Below are 16,816 nucleotides of genomic sequence, written 5' to 3'. Positions count from 1 at the left end.
AGTTCCTTTGTCTTTGCCACGTTGAGCTGCAGATGGTTCTGCTCACACCATGTGACAAAGTTATCCACAACAGCCCTGTACTCATCCTCATCACCCTTGGTGATACATCCAACTATAGCAGAGTCATCAGAAAACTTCTGAAGATGGCAGGTCTCAGTGCAATAGCTGAAGTCCGTGGTGTAGAGGGTGAAGAGGAAGGGAGAGAGGACAGTCCCCTGCGGGGCTCCGGTATTGCTGACCACTCTGTCTGACACACAGCGTTGCAAGCGCACATACTGTGGTCTGCCAGTCAAGTAGTCTACAATCCAGGACACCAGGGGGGCATCCACCTGCATTGCTGTCAGCTTGTCACCCAGTAGAGCTGGACGTATGGTGTTGGACACATTTTCCCCACAAATACAACATGCTAATGTTTTTAGCACAAGCCTATGGCATTTTACATTGTATAAATTAGCCTAGTGACTAGTGGACTTTTCCTCTACTCATATGAAGCCAGGGACAACAGCAAAAATCACACACAAGACTAAAAATGCTACTTTGTGGAGGCTTTATTGTCTTCACGATCTATTATTTCTTATCTGTAAATCTATCTATCTCTAAATTAAAGTAAATAGAAGCTTTGTTTCCACTGAGGGAAATTGTTTCAGCTTACAAAAAATAGACAGGAGGTGTGCGCCGTGACGTAGAGCTACATTTCTGGGGAGGTGCATGTCAGGCTACGTTGTAGGTACAGTGTTGATTTGACGCTTAAGTATAAATCCTGCTTAAATCATATGATAAAACAATAGAAGGAGGCTGCACCCTCTAACCGATCATCTGTACATTATCCTCTGGACGCAGATTTTGATTTCATTTTCCAACTGAAACCACTCCTGAAACACAAGAGCACGATCAAGGGAACCCTCCACCCAACAACGTATATAGCACTCACAGACTGTGTGTGTGTTTACTCACCTTGTATGATTTGTGGTTACAAAAGTCCTTATGAGCTGTGCACTGTGAACTGTGACATCCTGAAACATATTTCTATTCGTCTTACACTCACCTCCCTTTCTCTTCTGTGTCTCTCGCAGGTGCTGGAGGACACCACAGGGGTCCGCCGGGTGGTGGTGACCCCCCAGTCTCCAGAATGCTACCCTCCCTCCTACTCTCCGGCCCTCTCCCCCACACACCACCTGCCCCCCTACTTGGCTCACCCCCACTTCATCCCCAACTCTCACTCTTTCTACCCCCCTGTCAGCCCCGGGGAGCTGCCTCCCCACCAGTACTACCAGCACCACCTTCCCCCCATGTACGGTGATCCAGGTACTGACATGCTGACTGGACTTTATTCTGCTGCCAAGAAATCAGGGGATTTATGTGGAATTAAAAATCCTATTATTAATCCAATTAAAAATATGCTTTGTGCAGATTTTTTTTTAGTCTGACATAAATTCTCGGCTTTCATCTCCTCTTTCAGAAATCATCCCGGTTTATGGGATGTCTAACTTCATAGGCAGAGAGGAGACGTACAGTAAGCCACAGCCCAAAAAGATAAAGGAGAGACAACTAGAGCGACAGAACCGACTCAACTCCCCTCCCTCCACTCTCTATAAGGGCAGCCTGGGGCCAGCACACAACGGATACAGGTGACTATACTGCTTCTGTGGCCCTCTGCGATGGCTTTGGCTATGGCTTCTTTTACATTTGAAGCTTCTATTGAGGTTTTGGTTTGCATTACATTGTATTTTTTCCCTGTAACTTACATGAAATGTTTTTGTAACTTTATTTTCTGATGCAGCAACAAATCACACGCCCCATCGCTCGGGTCAGTGGGGTCAGGGGGCGGCCTCGGCAGTCCAGGAGGGAAGAAGCCAGAGAAACGACTCCGCAGCAGTCCACGAAACAGTGAACCAGAGACACACACACAAGGTAGGACACACACACCAAGCATTAAGAGAGACTGGCACACACTTTTGATGAACAGTGAGACAGATGTTAAATTCAAAGGAGCTAAATCAAAGCATCAAAGTGCAGCGTGTGTTTCTGTTTGTGATTTTAAAATGGCACCTTAAATGCAACAGCAACTCTAGTATCTGTGTATTCTGTTTCACATCGCTGCTGTTCAGAAAACATCCCTGAAAGGCCTTTTGATTTCCAAAATACCAGCTCGTATCTCTTTGTGGAAGAATAACTTCTGCCCTCGCTGACCTCTGTCTCGGTGTCTCTATGCGACTGGCTTTGTCCTCTTCAACCTCAGTGCCCCTCTGCATTCAAGCGGCCCAGATAAAACACACCTTTCGTTCCTTTCTTTCTCTCGCTCCTTTTTTTTTTCTCACAGAAAGTCACCCAAAAAATGAATGGATGTATGCAGCCTCATTGAGGTGAAGGGATCCGGGNGGGGGGGAGGGGGGAGTCACATACCTGTAGGGTCCTGCTTGAGATGAAGGAAACCTTTGAGCTCTGAGATTTAGACACCACAGCTCAGCCTTATCGCACACACACACACGCACACATACAGAAGTGCACATGTGCAGAGACATGAGGGCACACACACACACACACACACACACTCATTTGTTGCACTGTTCCCCTTTAACGACATGTGTTTTGACACGTCAGATGATGTCTGTGTTATTAAAAAGAACACTGTATCTCATTTACGCACATACGCACACACACACGTAACACACGGGATCATCTGCAGAGGTGACGACAGAAGGACGTAACAGGGCACATAAATTCATCCACTCCCTCGCAGTAACTGTCAGGCTCTTCTTTAAATTTACCCTCGCCATAAAACTTTGCTTTAGTCCCTCACAGCGTGGTGTCGGATCAGAGGAATATTGCATCTGGGTCAGGTGTGTGAATGTGTGTGTTTCCCAAAATCCATGAGAACGGTGTAGCAAATGATCCGACGTCCTACATATAAAGAAAGTTGAACATTTTGGAACAGAACCTTGTTGCTATGCTATTTTAGTTTTGTGGTGACACACTTGTCATGTGCATAGAAAAAGAATTGGCTAACACAAAGTCGATGATCATAAATGGGGTGGTTTGGTTTAGGTGGATGAAAACATAATGGAAAGGTGTGCTTAACTGGTTAATTAACTGAAATTACCAACAAAACATACCTTATCACCTGCCTTTTGTGGTATACTGCCATGCGGATGGTTGTATTTTGAGATTTCTGTCTCTTACATGGTGTTCACGTTATGATTTGATGATTTCAACTCCCACTGTACGAGAATATCGTCTGCGATGTAAATCCAAAGCTCATGATTTATTACCTCACACTGTGCGGTCTGATCGTCAAACCACAACCTGAGTTCTCACACTGTACGTCTAAAGTAGACAATAAAACTGTCTGTCAGGGCGCCCAATAGCTCAGCAAGTAGAGCGGGTATCCCATGCACAAAGGCTACGTCCCTGCCCCAGCACCTGCGGGTCCGATTCCAGCCCATTGCCCTTTGCTGCGTGTCATCGTCTCTCTTTCCCCCGCACACGCTTCACGCACTGTGCTATCAAATAAAGGCGAAACGATTTGTTTGAAAGTTCTGCGTCTGCAGGCAGGTAGAAATGTTTGCTGGCGGAGATACGGACATCAGAATAGCAGTGCAGACACAGAAGTCCCTGAAACAGACTAAAAGTCAATATCTGCAAAAATGGTTCAGTCCAGTCACAACCAACCAAAATTGTCCGACTGCTGATGATTGGTCCTCGCTCCCCCCTGAACACTGCATGTCAAATGTACCAACAAAGCTAAAATTTGGTCCGACTCCAAAATAAGTTGTGTGGCTCAAAAACCTGGTCAGGTTAGATTTCTGCCTCCACCTCAGTACAACAAATGTGACTGGAATTTGGTTTGTTCTGCTCACAACACTGAAAAATAACAGTTTGAAAAATTCAGCAGCAATGACCCTTTCCAGAAAAAATGTTTCTTGATAGTCAGTTTTCAAAGGGAAAATATTTTAACCAGCTGAGACAGTTGATTAATCAGTTAGTTCAGTGGTTCCCAGCGGGTGGGTCGCAGTCCAAAAGTGGGTTGCAAATGTGTAAAATTTGTAAAAATCACGCTTTATTTTTAAGTACAGCGTATTTCCGGCACAGAGCTTTTATTTTGAAGTGTGATTTCCTGCTGTAGAGTGAGTGACTAATGGACAGCTGCTTGACAGAGACAGCAAACTAGTGTAAGTATGACGCTAAATGTATTAAACTGTATTAACTAAGGAGAAATCTGGCCCTCGTGGCTGGACCAGTTGGGAACCACTGAATTAGTTGATTTAACTGACAACACATTTCATTGTTTTTTAAAATCATTTAAGTCATTTTTAGGCAAAAATGCAAAACATTCTCTGTTTCTAGCTTCTCTCATATAAGTTTTTAATACTTTTTCATATAATTATAAATTGGATTTTGGCCTAGGGACCATCTTACAGTGGAATCACTCCAGCTGCGATACAGCGATCGGGATAGTCTTCTCATTCCCCTACTTCTGGTCCCTTTGCTCGGTCCACACCCATCTCCAAACTCAGCCTTCACTGTGATCCCAACTAAACACCTGTGTAGTTCCGTGACTTCATTTTGCACGGTTGTGACGCTATGGCATTGAGAAACTCTGTCCACAGGGGAGCTAGGTGGCTTAGTGAGTAGAGCAGATGTCCCATATACAAAGGCGATGTCCTTGCTGCAGCGGCTGCGGGTTCAATTGTGACCCTTTCCTGCATGTCATCCACTGTCCCTCCCCCTTTCATGTTTAGACTGTACTATCAAATGAAGGCAAAAAGCCACAGCAGGATAGACAGACACATGAACACTTGGCAAAGGCTTTATTATTAGTTCCTGCTACAGTAGCTGTCACCTGGACCACATTTCGCCATGACGACACATTCAGACAGACTTTCAAGGTGAAAACAATACAAGCAGTCTCAACACTGTTCCAGGTGGTAATTATTAGTCGCAGCCACCACAAGGTCTGTAAGTTATCAAGGGTAATGAGGATACAAAATTCACATCATTGTAGAATTAATTGCATTTGGGTGGCGGCAGAGTCATTTGCACTGTTTTTGAGAATGATATCTAATAACGAGTGGACGGATGTAAGTGAGAACATGCATTTTAATTAAAGTGAATTTGCCCTTTAAAAATATGTCATCGACAATTTAATCGAATTAGTATCATTGCTCACATACTTGAGTGCATTCAAACCTGCAGACACACACCAGTAGTGTGGTGCATGTGCAAGTCTGGACATCTGCAAATGCAAAACATGCACATACATAAGAGGCTGTGTTTGACTGCAATGCAGTGGGGGAGACTGCACAGCTTCTTACAGTGCGCACACACACACACACACACACACACACACACAGCAGGCTGACATAGAACACATAGCAGAGAATCGTCTCAGATGAGTGCCAAAGCAGGAAAAGGAAAGCGAGGTCGACAGCTCAGCTTGTGAGTATCATGGTTTCATGTGGCATGTACTGCAGTGCTCCAACAACACTAACACACATGACGGACAGGAGCATGTCAGCATGTCGTCGGTTGTCTGTTCTGGTCTGCCAGGGTCTCAGTACCGGGCTGGAGATCAGGCTGAGTCAGCTAGATGTACCACACACACACACTCCGACACACAGACGCACACATGCACACAACACCCCGTGACTGGGCTTCCTGTAAAACAATCAGAGCATGAGGGTTCAGGGGATTGTCGGGAGGTAGGGGGGCAAACAGAGACAGGAGAGGAATGTAGGAATCGGAGGACAGATGAGAGAGGAGGGAGATGGATGGAAGGTTTGTAGAGGAAGAAAAAAAAATGAACCAAAACTCGACATCACAGGGAACGGAGAGACGGAAAGACGGGGAGACAGAGAGTTAAAGAGCAGAGTACAAACATTCCGACAAAGTTGCTGCTTGGCCCGGCGCATCCAAGTATGGTCCAACCCAGAATACCACACACACACACACACACACACACACACACACACACACACACACACAGCCGCCTACGCTTTGCCCTTGATGCCCTTGCTCAGTGTGTGCATGTGTGTGTGTGGCTATTGCCCCTGTGCCAGTAAGGCAGCAGGCTGACTTGGCGAGCGCAGTGTCCATTCCCCAGTAAAGCCAGCTCTACAGGCCCTTTTCCCCAGAACTGAGCAGCTCGCTGAGCAGAAACAGATGTGGGCCTCGTCCCCTCTGTTCCTCCATCTTGGCTCTGCATCATCACCACCACAGATCCTGTCTCTCACTCGGAGAAACTGGGATTTCAGCAGAAACAGATGGGCCAGCACCCTCAGCTCCTCCATCTTTGGTTCTACGTCACTGCCAAGTGCTGCGAATTCAGGAGAAACCAGATGTGTGCAGTGACTGCTGTGTCCACCATGTTGGCTCTGTTGATTGTGATGTGAGGGAAATAAGGAGACGGGTCACAGATATTACTGTGGTCTGAGCTGTTATGGTGTGAGAACTGTGAAGACACATCTGTCTATTGTGTAGAGAGAACATTCAGCTTAAGTGACAATTATGTTGAACTGGCGCTCCCTTCTCTTTCTTGAAATGCACTTTGACTCTCTTAGGAACTCATTTTCGGTCCATTGTGCAATCGTCTTAGCAACAAAAAATAAGGCAAAACATTTCACGTATTTTCAGTGTTGACATAGTGAATCTAAACCAAAGAAATTTCTAAAGATTTTTCTCCATTGCCAAACATAATGACAGAGCGCCAAGAAGGATGTTTTGAAACAAGGAAAACCCTACTGGAATTTAATCTGTCAGTTCTTGGCACGTTCTTTGCTTCATACTTGTTCTTTCTGCATAGTCATCTAAGAATACAAGTTTCTCCTCCCAAATAGTTTGGTCTTCTTCTCTTGATTTTTGCTTGTTTCAATGGTATGAAAGCAGCAGCAGTGGTCCCAGTCATCAAGATTGAACCTGAACAACAACAGATTCACCATAATAACCATAACCACCATAAATATTTTATTTAGGCCTACTTTTAAGGTTTACTGTGCAGGATTTTCCTAAAAAACAATGTATACATTCATACAAAAGTAATTCCTCTCAATCATTATGACCCACTAGAAGTGTATGGTGCTGAATTTATCTGCAGAGACTCCGCCCCCAGCAAGGCACTGAATCCCCCAACCGCTCGAGGCGCCTCACCAAGGCAGCCCCCTCACTCTGACATCTCTCCACTTTGTGTACGTCCTGTTTGTGCATGTGTGTGTCTTCCGGACCTGTGTGTTAATGACAAAAAAGAGTGGAAAAATTGAATTTCCCCTCAGGGGGATTAATAAAGTATATAAATTAAAAAATTAAATTAAATTAAAAATTAAAACAATGCGTCGAATCCATATTAAAAATGTACATGTGCACAAAAGCCAAAAATGGCATGTACCAAAAAATACACAACAGTTTCCACCTCACCATCTGCGTTGCCAATTTCCTGTCTCCAAAATGTTCATAAGCATGGGTCAAAGTTTCTCCCATCAAGTCTGTTTTTATAGATCACAACTATTGTGTGGGAACTGGCGTCCGGCTTTTTCACACCTTGGTATGTGCGTACACAGACCATTAGCAGCATGCATCCAAGAGGAAGCTTTGAAAATTGGAGACAGTGCGGATTAAAAAAAAAAAAAAACATTGGCAAAACGCCAAGTGGACAGAGCTGGCAATACAAACAGCCTTCGAAAAGTCCTGCATAGTATAACGATAAGATTTTTCTTACGGTAAGCTAGCTTGAAAATCAGTAAATATGGCCCCTATTGAGTGCTTGTAAATGCTAATGCTATGATATCTAGTGTTAGTGCAGCACAAGTTGAGAGGAAGTAAATTAACTAACTCATGCTGCGTTCCATTTACCTTGAAAGTTGGAGCTAGGACCACGTTCAAGTACAACAATTCGGAAAACTATGATGTTGTTAGCAATACCAGTTCCATTAGCCATTTGTTGCAGTACCAGTTGATAAGGACGCATTACGCTGTATTTTGCGCATTCAAACACTGTGGCAGCATGTCCACAGATAGAAGTTGGACAGAACCGTGTATAAGACTGATTCAGTGAGACAAAAATGAGACAGAAGTCCTAATAATCAGTATATTGCTAAAATTGTCCACTACTGTGGATGCGCAGAGAAGCCATCTTGAATTTTGAGGTTGGGGTTGATGAGGTTCCTCCAATTTTCTGAGTTGGAAATCAGACTTTCGGAGACATTCCAGTTGAAATTTCAGCAACAATTGTCCAAGTTTGCTACCTGTAGCAAACATTAACCACCCAAAGCTAAGCTAAGCTATGCTAAGGTCATACCAGACCAGTTCAACTTTTTTCAAGAAGTTCAGAGGTCAAATGGTCCATTGGAGGGTCCTCCAGGTGCACTAAAGAGCCAAAAAGGCAAAGCAAGTGTCCCTCTGGTGGATGATACACATTTTTCACAATTTGGCAACCTTTGTTGTTCTTATCAATGGCTTATAACTGATCTATAAGCACTAATGAAATACTTGTGAACCATTCAGAAAAAGCTTGGTCACTGCTTATTAACCCTTTATAAATTTCACCTTACTAAAAGTGGTACAAAACAAATAAATTCCACAAATTATAAGGACATTAACCATAAGAAAATAATAATAATACTGACAGGAAATTGTAGAGAGGCAGATCCAGACTATATCTTGCATCAGTGGTTTTGCTCTAGTGTTGTGCTTTTTTTTTTGCTGCCTTTTTTTGTTTTTAACTCCCACTTTCCTACTTATTAAGCTGCAGCACCGATGAACTGACAGTTTTGGAACAATAGAGCAGTGGTGGTAAAAGGGGGCTTATAAAAGCAAAATGTCCTGTAATGTTTTCATGACGTCGTCCTCTTGTGGCCTCTGACCCAGTCATGACTCAGCCCTTATATTAACATCAAACTCCTGTCCCAGCTCTTCCTGCTGTAACTGTAGTAACAGGATTGGAAATGTGTGAACACACTCCCACCCCTCACTTACTGGACTGTTTTGATGTGGATCACCATGGCGATAATCTCAGCCCCCCCCACCCTCCAAAGTCCAACCCCTTCCCACAAACCCAAATACGGCCATGTTTGTAGGGCAAGATGGAGGGCAGTGGGGTGGAAGAGAGAGGCTGGAAGAGGGAATGAAAGAAAGAGATAAGCGCGGGAAACAGGACAGAAGAGAGATGATGAATAGAAATCGAAGAATGAAAGAGTCAAAAGAAGGGGGGATGTACAGAAGACAGAGGGAGAACAAGGGATGGCTTTACCAGCAGAGGAATGTCTTTCCCGCTGATATCATGTAACAGGACTAGTGGGATTAGAAGGGGAGGTTGTTCTCGCCAATCACAATGAGTACACCAGACATTTCCCCGTCCAGCTGAATGAACCTTGTGATATAAGTGATAAACTCGCCACACTATCAAACTACAGCACCTGACCCCTCTGTATTAACCAGAACAGGGTTATGTAATATTTGAAGTTCTTCAGCAGGGTAAAACTGAGTTTGACTACAACAAATTAAGGAATTAAAGAGACGAAGTGCACAAACCCCTGACGTCTGGGGACTACTGTTCAAGAAAGCCTTGAACACATGTAAAGGCTCTGCAGTGTTAGGCTAATTTGGTGACCATCCTTTGCTTTTTCGCATTGCGCGTCACTGTGCTCAGCTTCGTATGGTTTTAGAAGGTGCACTTCTTTACACAGATAACGTTTTTGAAGTTTAAGGAAGATGCTGGAAGCAGTGAGAGATCAATGGAAGATTCCCTTGCTGCATGTCAAATGAGTAATTTGACTTTGATTTAATTTCTAACTTAGTATCTCTTCATAAGCTACTTGTGCACTGCTTGACGATCAACCAGCGATGAGCAGGGCAAGTGTACCATGAAATAATTCTGTGCGCCCCGTTCCTTTGTCTTGTCGTGGCTGTGTCCTGCCGCCAAATTTTCTTCACTGATTCTTCGTCAAACGTCTCTAAAGGCTCTGACGGATGCGGAAGTCACAGAAAACTAAACCTGTTCCGAAAGTTTTGATGATGGACAAATGTTTTGGACTCGATGAGCAAACATGATCAACACAACATGAGGTCGTATTTATTTTTAGTGCGACATTTTCGGACGAAAAAAACTGACTCTGTGCAAAGATTTTTTGCCATTGACTTGTATGGCGAATATGATGTCTGTAAATAAGTCTATACATTTTTTTAGTGTTACCACCCACGTGAAATGACTTGATAAATGATTTAATTAATTTGGTTGGGTAACATTTGGTCTAGAAGTCTAGAAGAGACGCACAGTTGAATCCTTTTATCCCTATTCAAGCTAGCAAAGTGCTAACACCTTTCATAGGAACGAACATGGCCCTGCCTCTAACGCTGTATCCAGTTCTCTTTATACATCCATGACTGTAACGAGCAAGCTGTACCCAGCATGCCGTTCACTGGGGTAACAGATTATAGGGGTCTCCTCTCAATACACTACACAGTGGTTACATAAGGCATGATTAATGAATATGTCCCGTAGATCTCAAGAACTCGCACTCGACACTGCACTTCCTCATGTCCTCAGCAGTACACCAAACAAGTGTGAAGTCAATCGGATGAACAGCTCTCAAGAAAATCGAAGGACAGACTTCTTCCACTTTAGATTTTCAAATTTTGTCTTGCTGATAAATGTGAAAATGATTTTCTGACAATTGGCAAGAAACATCAGAAAGATAAAAATGTATAATTGTTGGTACTTTGCATGTGCAGGCCTCTTGAGCCACACTTACCCTTTCCATTATGTAAAATAAATGGATTGGTGTTTTTAAATGTAAGTGCATGAGTGATGAAAGATGAGTTTTTGTGGTCAAAGAGGATCTTGGTGTGTATGGGAGGTAAAATGCATAAAAACAGATGTACGTGTTTGGATCATAAACTTCATCAATCTGCATTTCTGTCCCCATCCTTCCATCTGTCTACATTTCTCCGCCACTTTCCCTCCCTCCTTCTGCCTCTGCTGTCTGTCTGACTGTGAACTTGTCTTCCACTCTGCCTGCCAGTCTGCAGTCACTCTCTCAAGACATTTTTGGGCTGAGCAGGGTCGAATGGGGTCAGGGTTCTGAGAAATTCATCCCCCATAATCCCTCACTGCCTGGCCCCGGCTGCTGCGCTGTACGCAGCACGTACACCCTTACATAAACACATGTGCATACGTGCGCACACATTCACGCGCTCCCTGGAAAAATGGAGAGAGTTTTTGTGTCGCTTGGCAGTTGAGGTGCTCGTCTCTCTCCTCGGCGAGAGGGCTGCAGTGGACAAGGTCTCTGTGTCTCTGTCTGTCTGCGTTTACATGCACACATGAAACCCGGTCATTGAGAGAAATCAGGTTAAGGCAGGGAATCGGAGAATGCAATTACATGTGTTTATACTGAGACGTATTTATTTTTGTCTCAGGTTAAGTTGGACTTTGGATTTCATTTTTTCAGACACAGTGTCTTATGCAATGCCGCCATAGAAACAATGTCTACAGTCCCTCTCATGCACATGCACACTTTTAAAAGCTGTTACACATGGTCAAAAATCAGGTTTGTCCTGCAGAAATGAAGCTGTATCATTTAGATTCTTCCACAAAAACCCTGGTCCCTCATTTACATGAAGTCCAATACTGCACAAAGTCGACAATAACCAGGGTTCTTATTTGCATCTCTTCCTCTCTGTTGCTGAGTTTGATTTCTGAATTCTAATCTTGATATTTCTCTCAGCCGTTATTTGCTCTCCTTTCTCCTCCTTGCGCTACCTCTCCGCTCCTCTGTGCCAGTCTCCTACTCTCTAATCCCCTTTATAAACGATCAGGGCTCTGGCCATGAGAACCAAACCTTCACCATGACAACCACAATTTCAGGCATGTCCCAACGACTTGTCTGCCGTGTGTGTGTGAGTGAGTGTGTGTGTGTGTGTGTAGCCCAGCTGTTGAACAGATGGAATGCTCACTATGCAGCAGATGATAATAGTGTGGAATCCGAGGTCTGTGCCCCTCTCTACCTCAATTTTCCTCTTCCCTCTCCTCCCTCTCTCTCAACTCCGTCCCCACTCCTTCCTCTCTGTCCTCTGCTGTCTGTCCTCTCTCTTTCTCTCCCCCCCATCCCTCCAGCTGAGTGTCCGTTACTTTGCTTTGTTTTCCCTGATTAGAGGCTTCTAAAGATGGGTATCACATCTCACTTTATTCCTTTATGGCGACACTCACACACTCACACACACACACTCTGTGGCCCAGTATGTGTGTGTGGAGTGGGGGCTGAATGAGCGCCACATTTTTCACATTTTTTTCTCCAGGCCTTAAAGGTCTTTTTCTGTCCCAGTGCAGACAGACCGCGTCTAAGAACCGCAGGCCGTCATGCAGGAGGAATGCAACCTCCTCACTGTCAGAGTGGCTCAGTTTTACTGTAGCTCTATTCGCAAGTGACACCACTAATAAAGTGTGTAGGTGTAAGACATGAGACAAGATTGTTGTAAATATGACTAGGTATTTGACGGCGGGAGGAATTAGACAGTGGAGGAGGGAATGAGACGGATAGAGACAGACGCTCATGTATAGGATGTAAATGTGTACTTTCAAGTGTCTGTTTTTTCTACTTTGTTCCACAGAGCAAAGTTGCATGGTGGACGATTTTGGAAGTTTAAGTCCAGTTCATTTTCTATTGAGACAATTTTAGGTGACTGGAAGATGGAGCTCTTTTAAATGATGGGAAACCAAACTCCTGGCTGAGGTATCAATGCAAAAGATGAGCAACTATGTTAGAAAATAATAAACATCAAAGGTTAAGTTTGGAGAGATGTCAACTATGACTCAAACATAATGAGAGGTTAGAATGGTGTTGTGTGTGCTTTTATCTGCAAACAAAAGCAAAAATTAAGCTTTAAAGAAACCTAGAACACTTAGCAATTAAATGAGTCGACTGACATTTTAGGAAATACACGTTCTCTTTCTTTCCTGAGAAGTAGATGAGAAAATGAATGATGAATTTACATCAGAGCAAACAGGTGTAAATACTGGAAACAGGGAAGGAGCTGTAGATTTGTTGTCACTGTGAGAGACAGCCCACAGAAACTGAAGGAAGTTGATGGCAGGGTAGTCCTTACGCTAAGCTACGCTAAGATAAGATAAGATAAGATAAGACGATTTCTTGTACAGACATGAGATTTGCATCAAGCATATTTCCCAAAAAAAGTCGAACTGTTCTTTTAAGATGACAAAAGTTTTTTTCGTTTGCTACAGCTTTGATTTGCATCTCTGACTTGTGTATTTTGGCACCAGCACCACTATAAACTGAATCACCGTGACATCGCACTAACAACAATGTTCCGAGTGGACAGGCAGTTGATTTTACTTGTACAGATATGGGCGGCATGGTGGTGCAGTGGTTAGCATTGTCTGGTCCAAACCCCGGTGGGGAGCCCCTCTGTGCGGAGTTTGCATGTTCTCCTCGTGTCAGCGTGGGTTTTCTCTGGGTACTCCGGCTTCCTCCCACAGTCCAAAGACATGCAGGTTAACTGGTGACTCTAAATTGTCCGTAGGTGTGAATGTGAGTGTGAATGGTTGTCTGTCTCTATGTGTCAGCCCTGTGATAGTCTGGCGACTTGTCCAGGGTGTACCCTGCCTCTCACCTAATGTCAGCTGGGATAGGCTCCAGCCCCATTGCGACCCCTAACAGGATAAGTGTACAGATGTACAGATATGTAAAAATAATCAATATTAGTTTAACTTTACGCTATATTTAGAATATTTTCCCCGCATTACCTTGGACCCTAAACCACTTGAGGCAGTGGTAGACTAGCAACTCCCGTATTCTTCTTAGTAAAATTACTATTCTCGTCAATAGAGTCTTTGAGAGTGCGGGTTGGAAAGGACTATTTGATGGCAAGGTAAAGCGGTGTAAAGTATTCTAAATATAGTGTACACTTAAATTGATATAAGGTGGGCCTCATTAAGATGGCTAAAAACATGCCATTTGCTCAGTGTCATTTCATTTATGAAAGTGATGCAGGGATTTTCAATACAGAAGTTATTGTCGACAAACATGGTCTCTGATTTCTCAAAAAGGATCAAAACTGATGTCCATAAAATAAACTTGTAGTATTGGTAAACTCTGTAGGAAGTGACTGAAAACTTTAAAAATGGAAATTTACAGTTGGAAAAAATACTTAAAGAACTAGTGACTCCTCCCGCTTCAAAGCTCTGTTACAGCAACAACAAAAAGAACAACTTCCAGTGTATTTTGGTGCCTGTTAGGAAGCCAGCCTGGATTTGAAGGCAGTGACTTGTATTATAACTACTACTACGTACACTGAGATCAGTGTTGCGCATCTGCTCCGCACCTACTGATGATGTCACAAAAGTTTGTGTAATCCTCGCCTCACATCCTCCTAAACCCTCTCCTCCCTCTCTCCTTTCATCCCTCCCTTTCTCCTCCTCTCTGTTGATCCCTGGCTCGCTCTTCGTCTCTCAATTTCCTTGTGTTTTTCTACCTAATCTCTTACCCAGACTCCTCTTGCCTGTCCTCTCCTTCTCTCCGCAGTCTGTCCTTCAGTGTCTCTCTTTCTTCCTCTAAATCCCCCTCTCGCCTGAATTCGGCTAGGCCTGCCAGCGCGCCCCCCCCCTCCCCTCCTCAATTCCTCATTCCTCCTCTTTTCCTGCTGTCCGTTGCGCTCCCTCGCTCCGTCTGGCTGTCCTCAGTAATCAAACACAGGCGGTCAGACGCAGACAGGATGTGAGGTCAGACGAGGAGAGGAAGTGAGCGTGCGTGGGCAGCACATAAACAGAGGAGAGAGGAGGTGAGGGACAGTGAGGACAGAGGAGTGTGTGTTTGTGTGTGTGCGTGTGTGTGTGCAGTTACACTGGGAAAAGGTTCAGTTTCTGTTTCAGCCGTCAGCATCAACTCTTTGTGGTTGTTCTCTATATTAAACACTTAAGCAGCTGGACTCAGCAACCACAGCGAGTCATAACACTCAGCGGTGAGGTAAAGCAGTAGTGTTTTTCAAACTTTATTACTGGTCTCCTGAAATATTAAATAAATCTCTTTCTTCTGTCACAAAGTTTGTGGGTTGGCCAACTTTTTTCACACCGCTGAAATATTTGTCCGTCTCTTTCGGTGTGGAATTGTTTGGGCTGTAAAACGCTACGTCATGCAGCCATTAAATCCAGGGTTATTCAAGTTAATCCTTTAACTTGAACATGTTGTCCTGATTCAGCCCTCAAGAAGATGTTGACAAGAATACAGAAAAGCAGAAATACAAAATAAGAACTCAGATTTTAAAGGGACATTTGACATTTTGGGAAATGCGCTTATTTACGTATCACTCAAAGCTCAGCTCCTTAGTGGAGCTTTCAACTGCAACTAATGGTCTTCATCAGTAAATAGTGTTGTTTTGATAGGGCTGGATGATAAACAAAATTCACGGAATGGCTGACATTTCAAATCTCTCATCAGCTGCATTTACATGGACTCTAAAATTCCAATAATAATCTGAATCCACTAGCTGCTAGGCTAATTTATACAATGTAAAATGCCATAGGCGTGTGCTAAAAACATTAGCATGCCATTTTAGTGGGGAAAATGTGTCCAGCAAAAGAAAAGTGTTTTGTTTGTGAATGCTGTGAGTTATAGTGAAGCTGGTTTGTGTACTTGTGTTTGAAATTGTTGCTGATACGCAATGCTTAATGTGTGTTTTGGGTGTGTTTGGAATCAACTTAACTTTACAGCACTTAAGTGTTTTGGAGGTATAACTGCAGAGTGACACAGACACACCACCTCACAAGTATAAATGCTCACAATGGTGTAGGCCATGTGTGTAGGCTACGGAGTAGGCTCTGCATAGAAGTGATGCACAAGTATGAATCCGCTTTAATAGCCCAATTGGAACAAAAATGCCTCGTGTAACCAACTCACTCGGAAGACAGGCCTGATCCGGCCCGATTGAAAGGAATTTTCAGTTGGGTTGAGAGGTGTGGTTTAAACCTTGGAACGGTCCAAAAGTGGGTCATGGGTCCATTCTGAATTGACCACAAGTGACTCACAAACATGTCAAGTTTGTGTTAGGTACAGTGAATTTCCAGCACAGAGCTTTTATTTTGAAGTGCCGTTTCCTTCTGTAGAGTGAGTGACTAACAGACAGCTACTGGACGGAAACAGCAAACTAGCTTGACAACATGGCCAAATGCAAGTATGATGCTGAATGTATTGAACTGTGTGGACCTTGAACTAGTGACTAAGGAGAAATGTGGACCAGTTGGGAACGACTGGTTAAGGGAACATCTGTAAATTGTAGCATCTCCTAACGCCTGCTTGTGAGGTGTTCAGGGGATATCTGTAATTTGTAGCTGCAATTACACTTATAATTGAATGTATGACGGACCCACAACAAAATTAATTTCTCCATTTCCCGAAAAAACCGTGAACTCCCAGTGAAGCTATTTGTCAGCCAGACACATTGTTTGTTATTAACATCTGCTGTTTGCTGAACGTGACAGCCGCAGTGATGCTGTAATGGAATTCCACCTCTCCTTGCCTCAGCCGTGGTACCTGCAGCAGACAAGTAGCTACAGGACCGCCGCGCTAAACAGGCAGTATTCTCCTTTTTCACCCAGCTGTGATGAATGGGCGGAATAAGCTGGGTCAGCCTGTTAGCTGACGGAGCTGTTCATGTCTGGAGCTGCCTGTCTGACTGACTGCGCCGTTATTCCATAAAAGAGAAAAGTTCAGGTTTGTCCAAATGGATGAAAGGGGACGAGTGTGCGGATGAAGGGGGGGAAGAAAAGGCGCGTTAATGAGCCAAAGTGTCGAGCAGTGATGCAGAATGTGTACTTCAC

The 16,816-nt window shown here is 43.9% G+C and overlaps 1 protein-coding gene across 2 annotated transcripts in view; it reads left to right on the top strand.

Moving 5' to 3' along the window:
- The window catches only part of fndc3ba (fibronectin type III domain containing 3Ba), a 149,505-nt gene that overhangs the window by 69,918 nt on the left and 62,771 nt on the right, over positions 1-16,816 (top strand). For both annotated transcript variants that reach the window (XM_050061076.1, XM_050061075.1), the window contains exons 5-7: positions 1,074-1,305; positions 1,460-1,628; positions 1,781-1,911. In XM_050061076.1, the coding sequence (XP_049917033.1) occupies positions 1,074-1,305; positions 1,460-1,628; positions 1,781-1,911 (532 nt within the window). The remainder of the gene's footprint in view (positions 1-1,073; positions 1,306-1,459; positions 1,629-1,780; positions 1,912-16,816) is intronic.

Source organism: Epinephelus moara, chromosome 14, assembly GCF_006386435.1.
Source record: "Epinephelus moara isolate mb chromosome 14, YSFRI_EMoa_1.0, whole genome shotgun sequence".
NCBI lineage: Eukaryota > Metazoa > Chordata > Actinopteri > Perciformes > Serranidae > Epinephelus > Epinephelus moara.
Note: the sequence above shows the minus strand (reverse complement) of the source record. Positions and strands in the feature narration are given on the sequence as shown.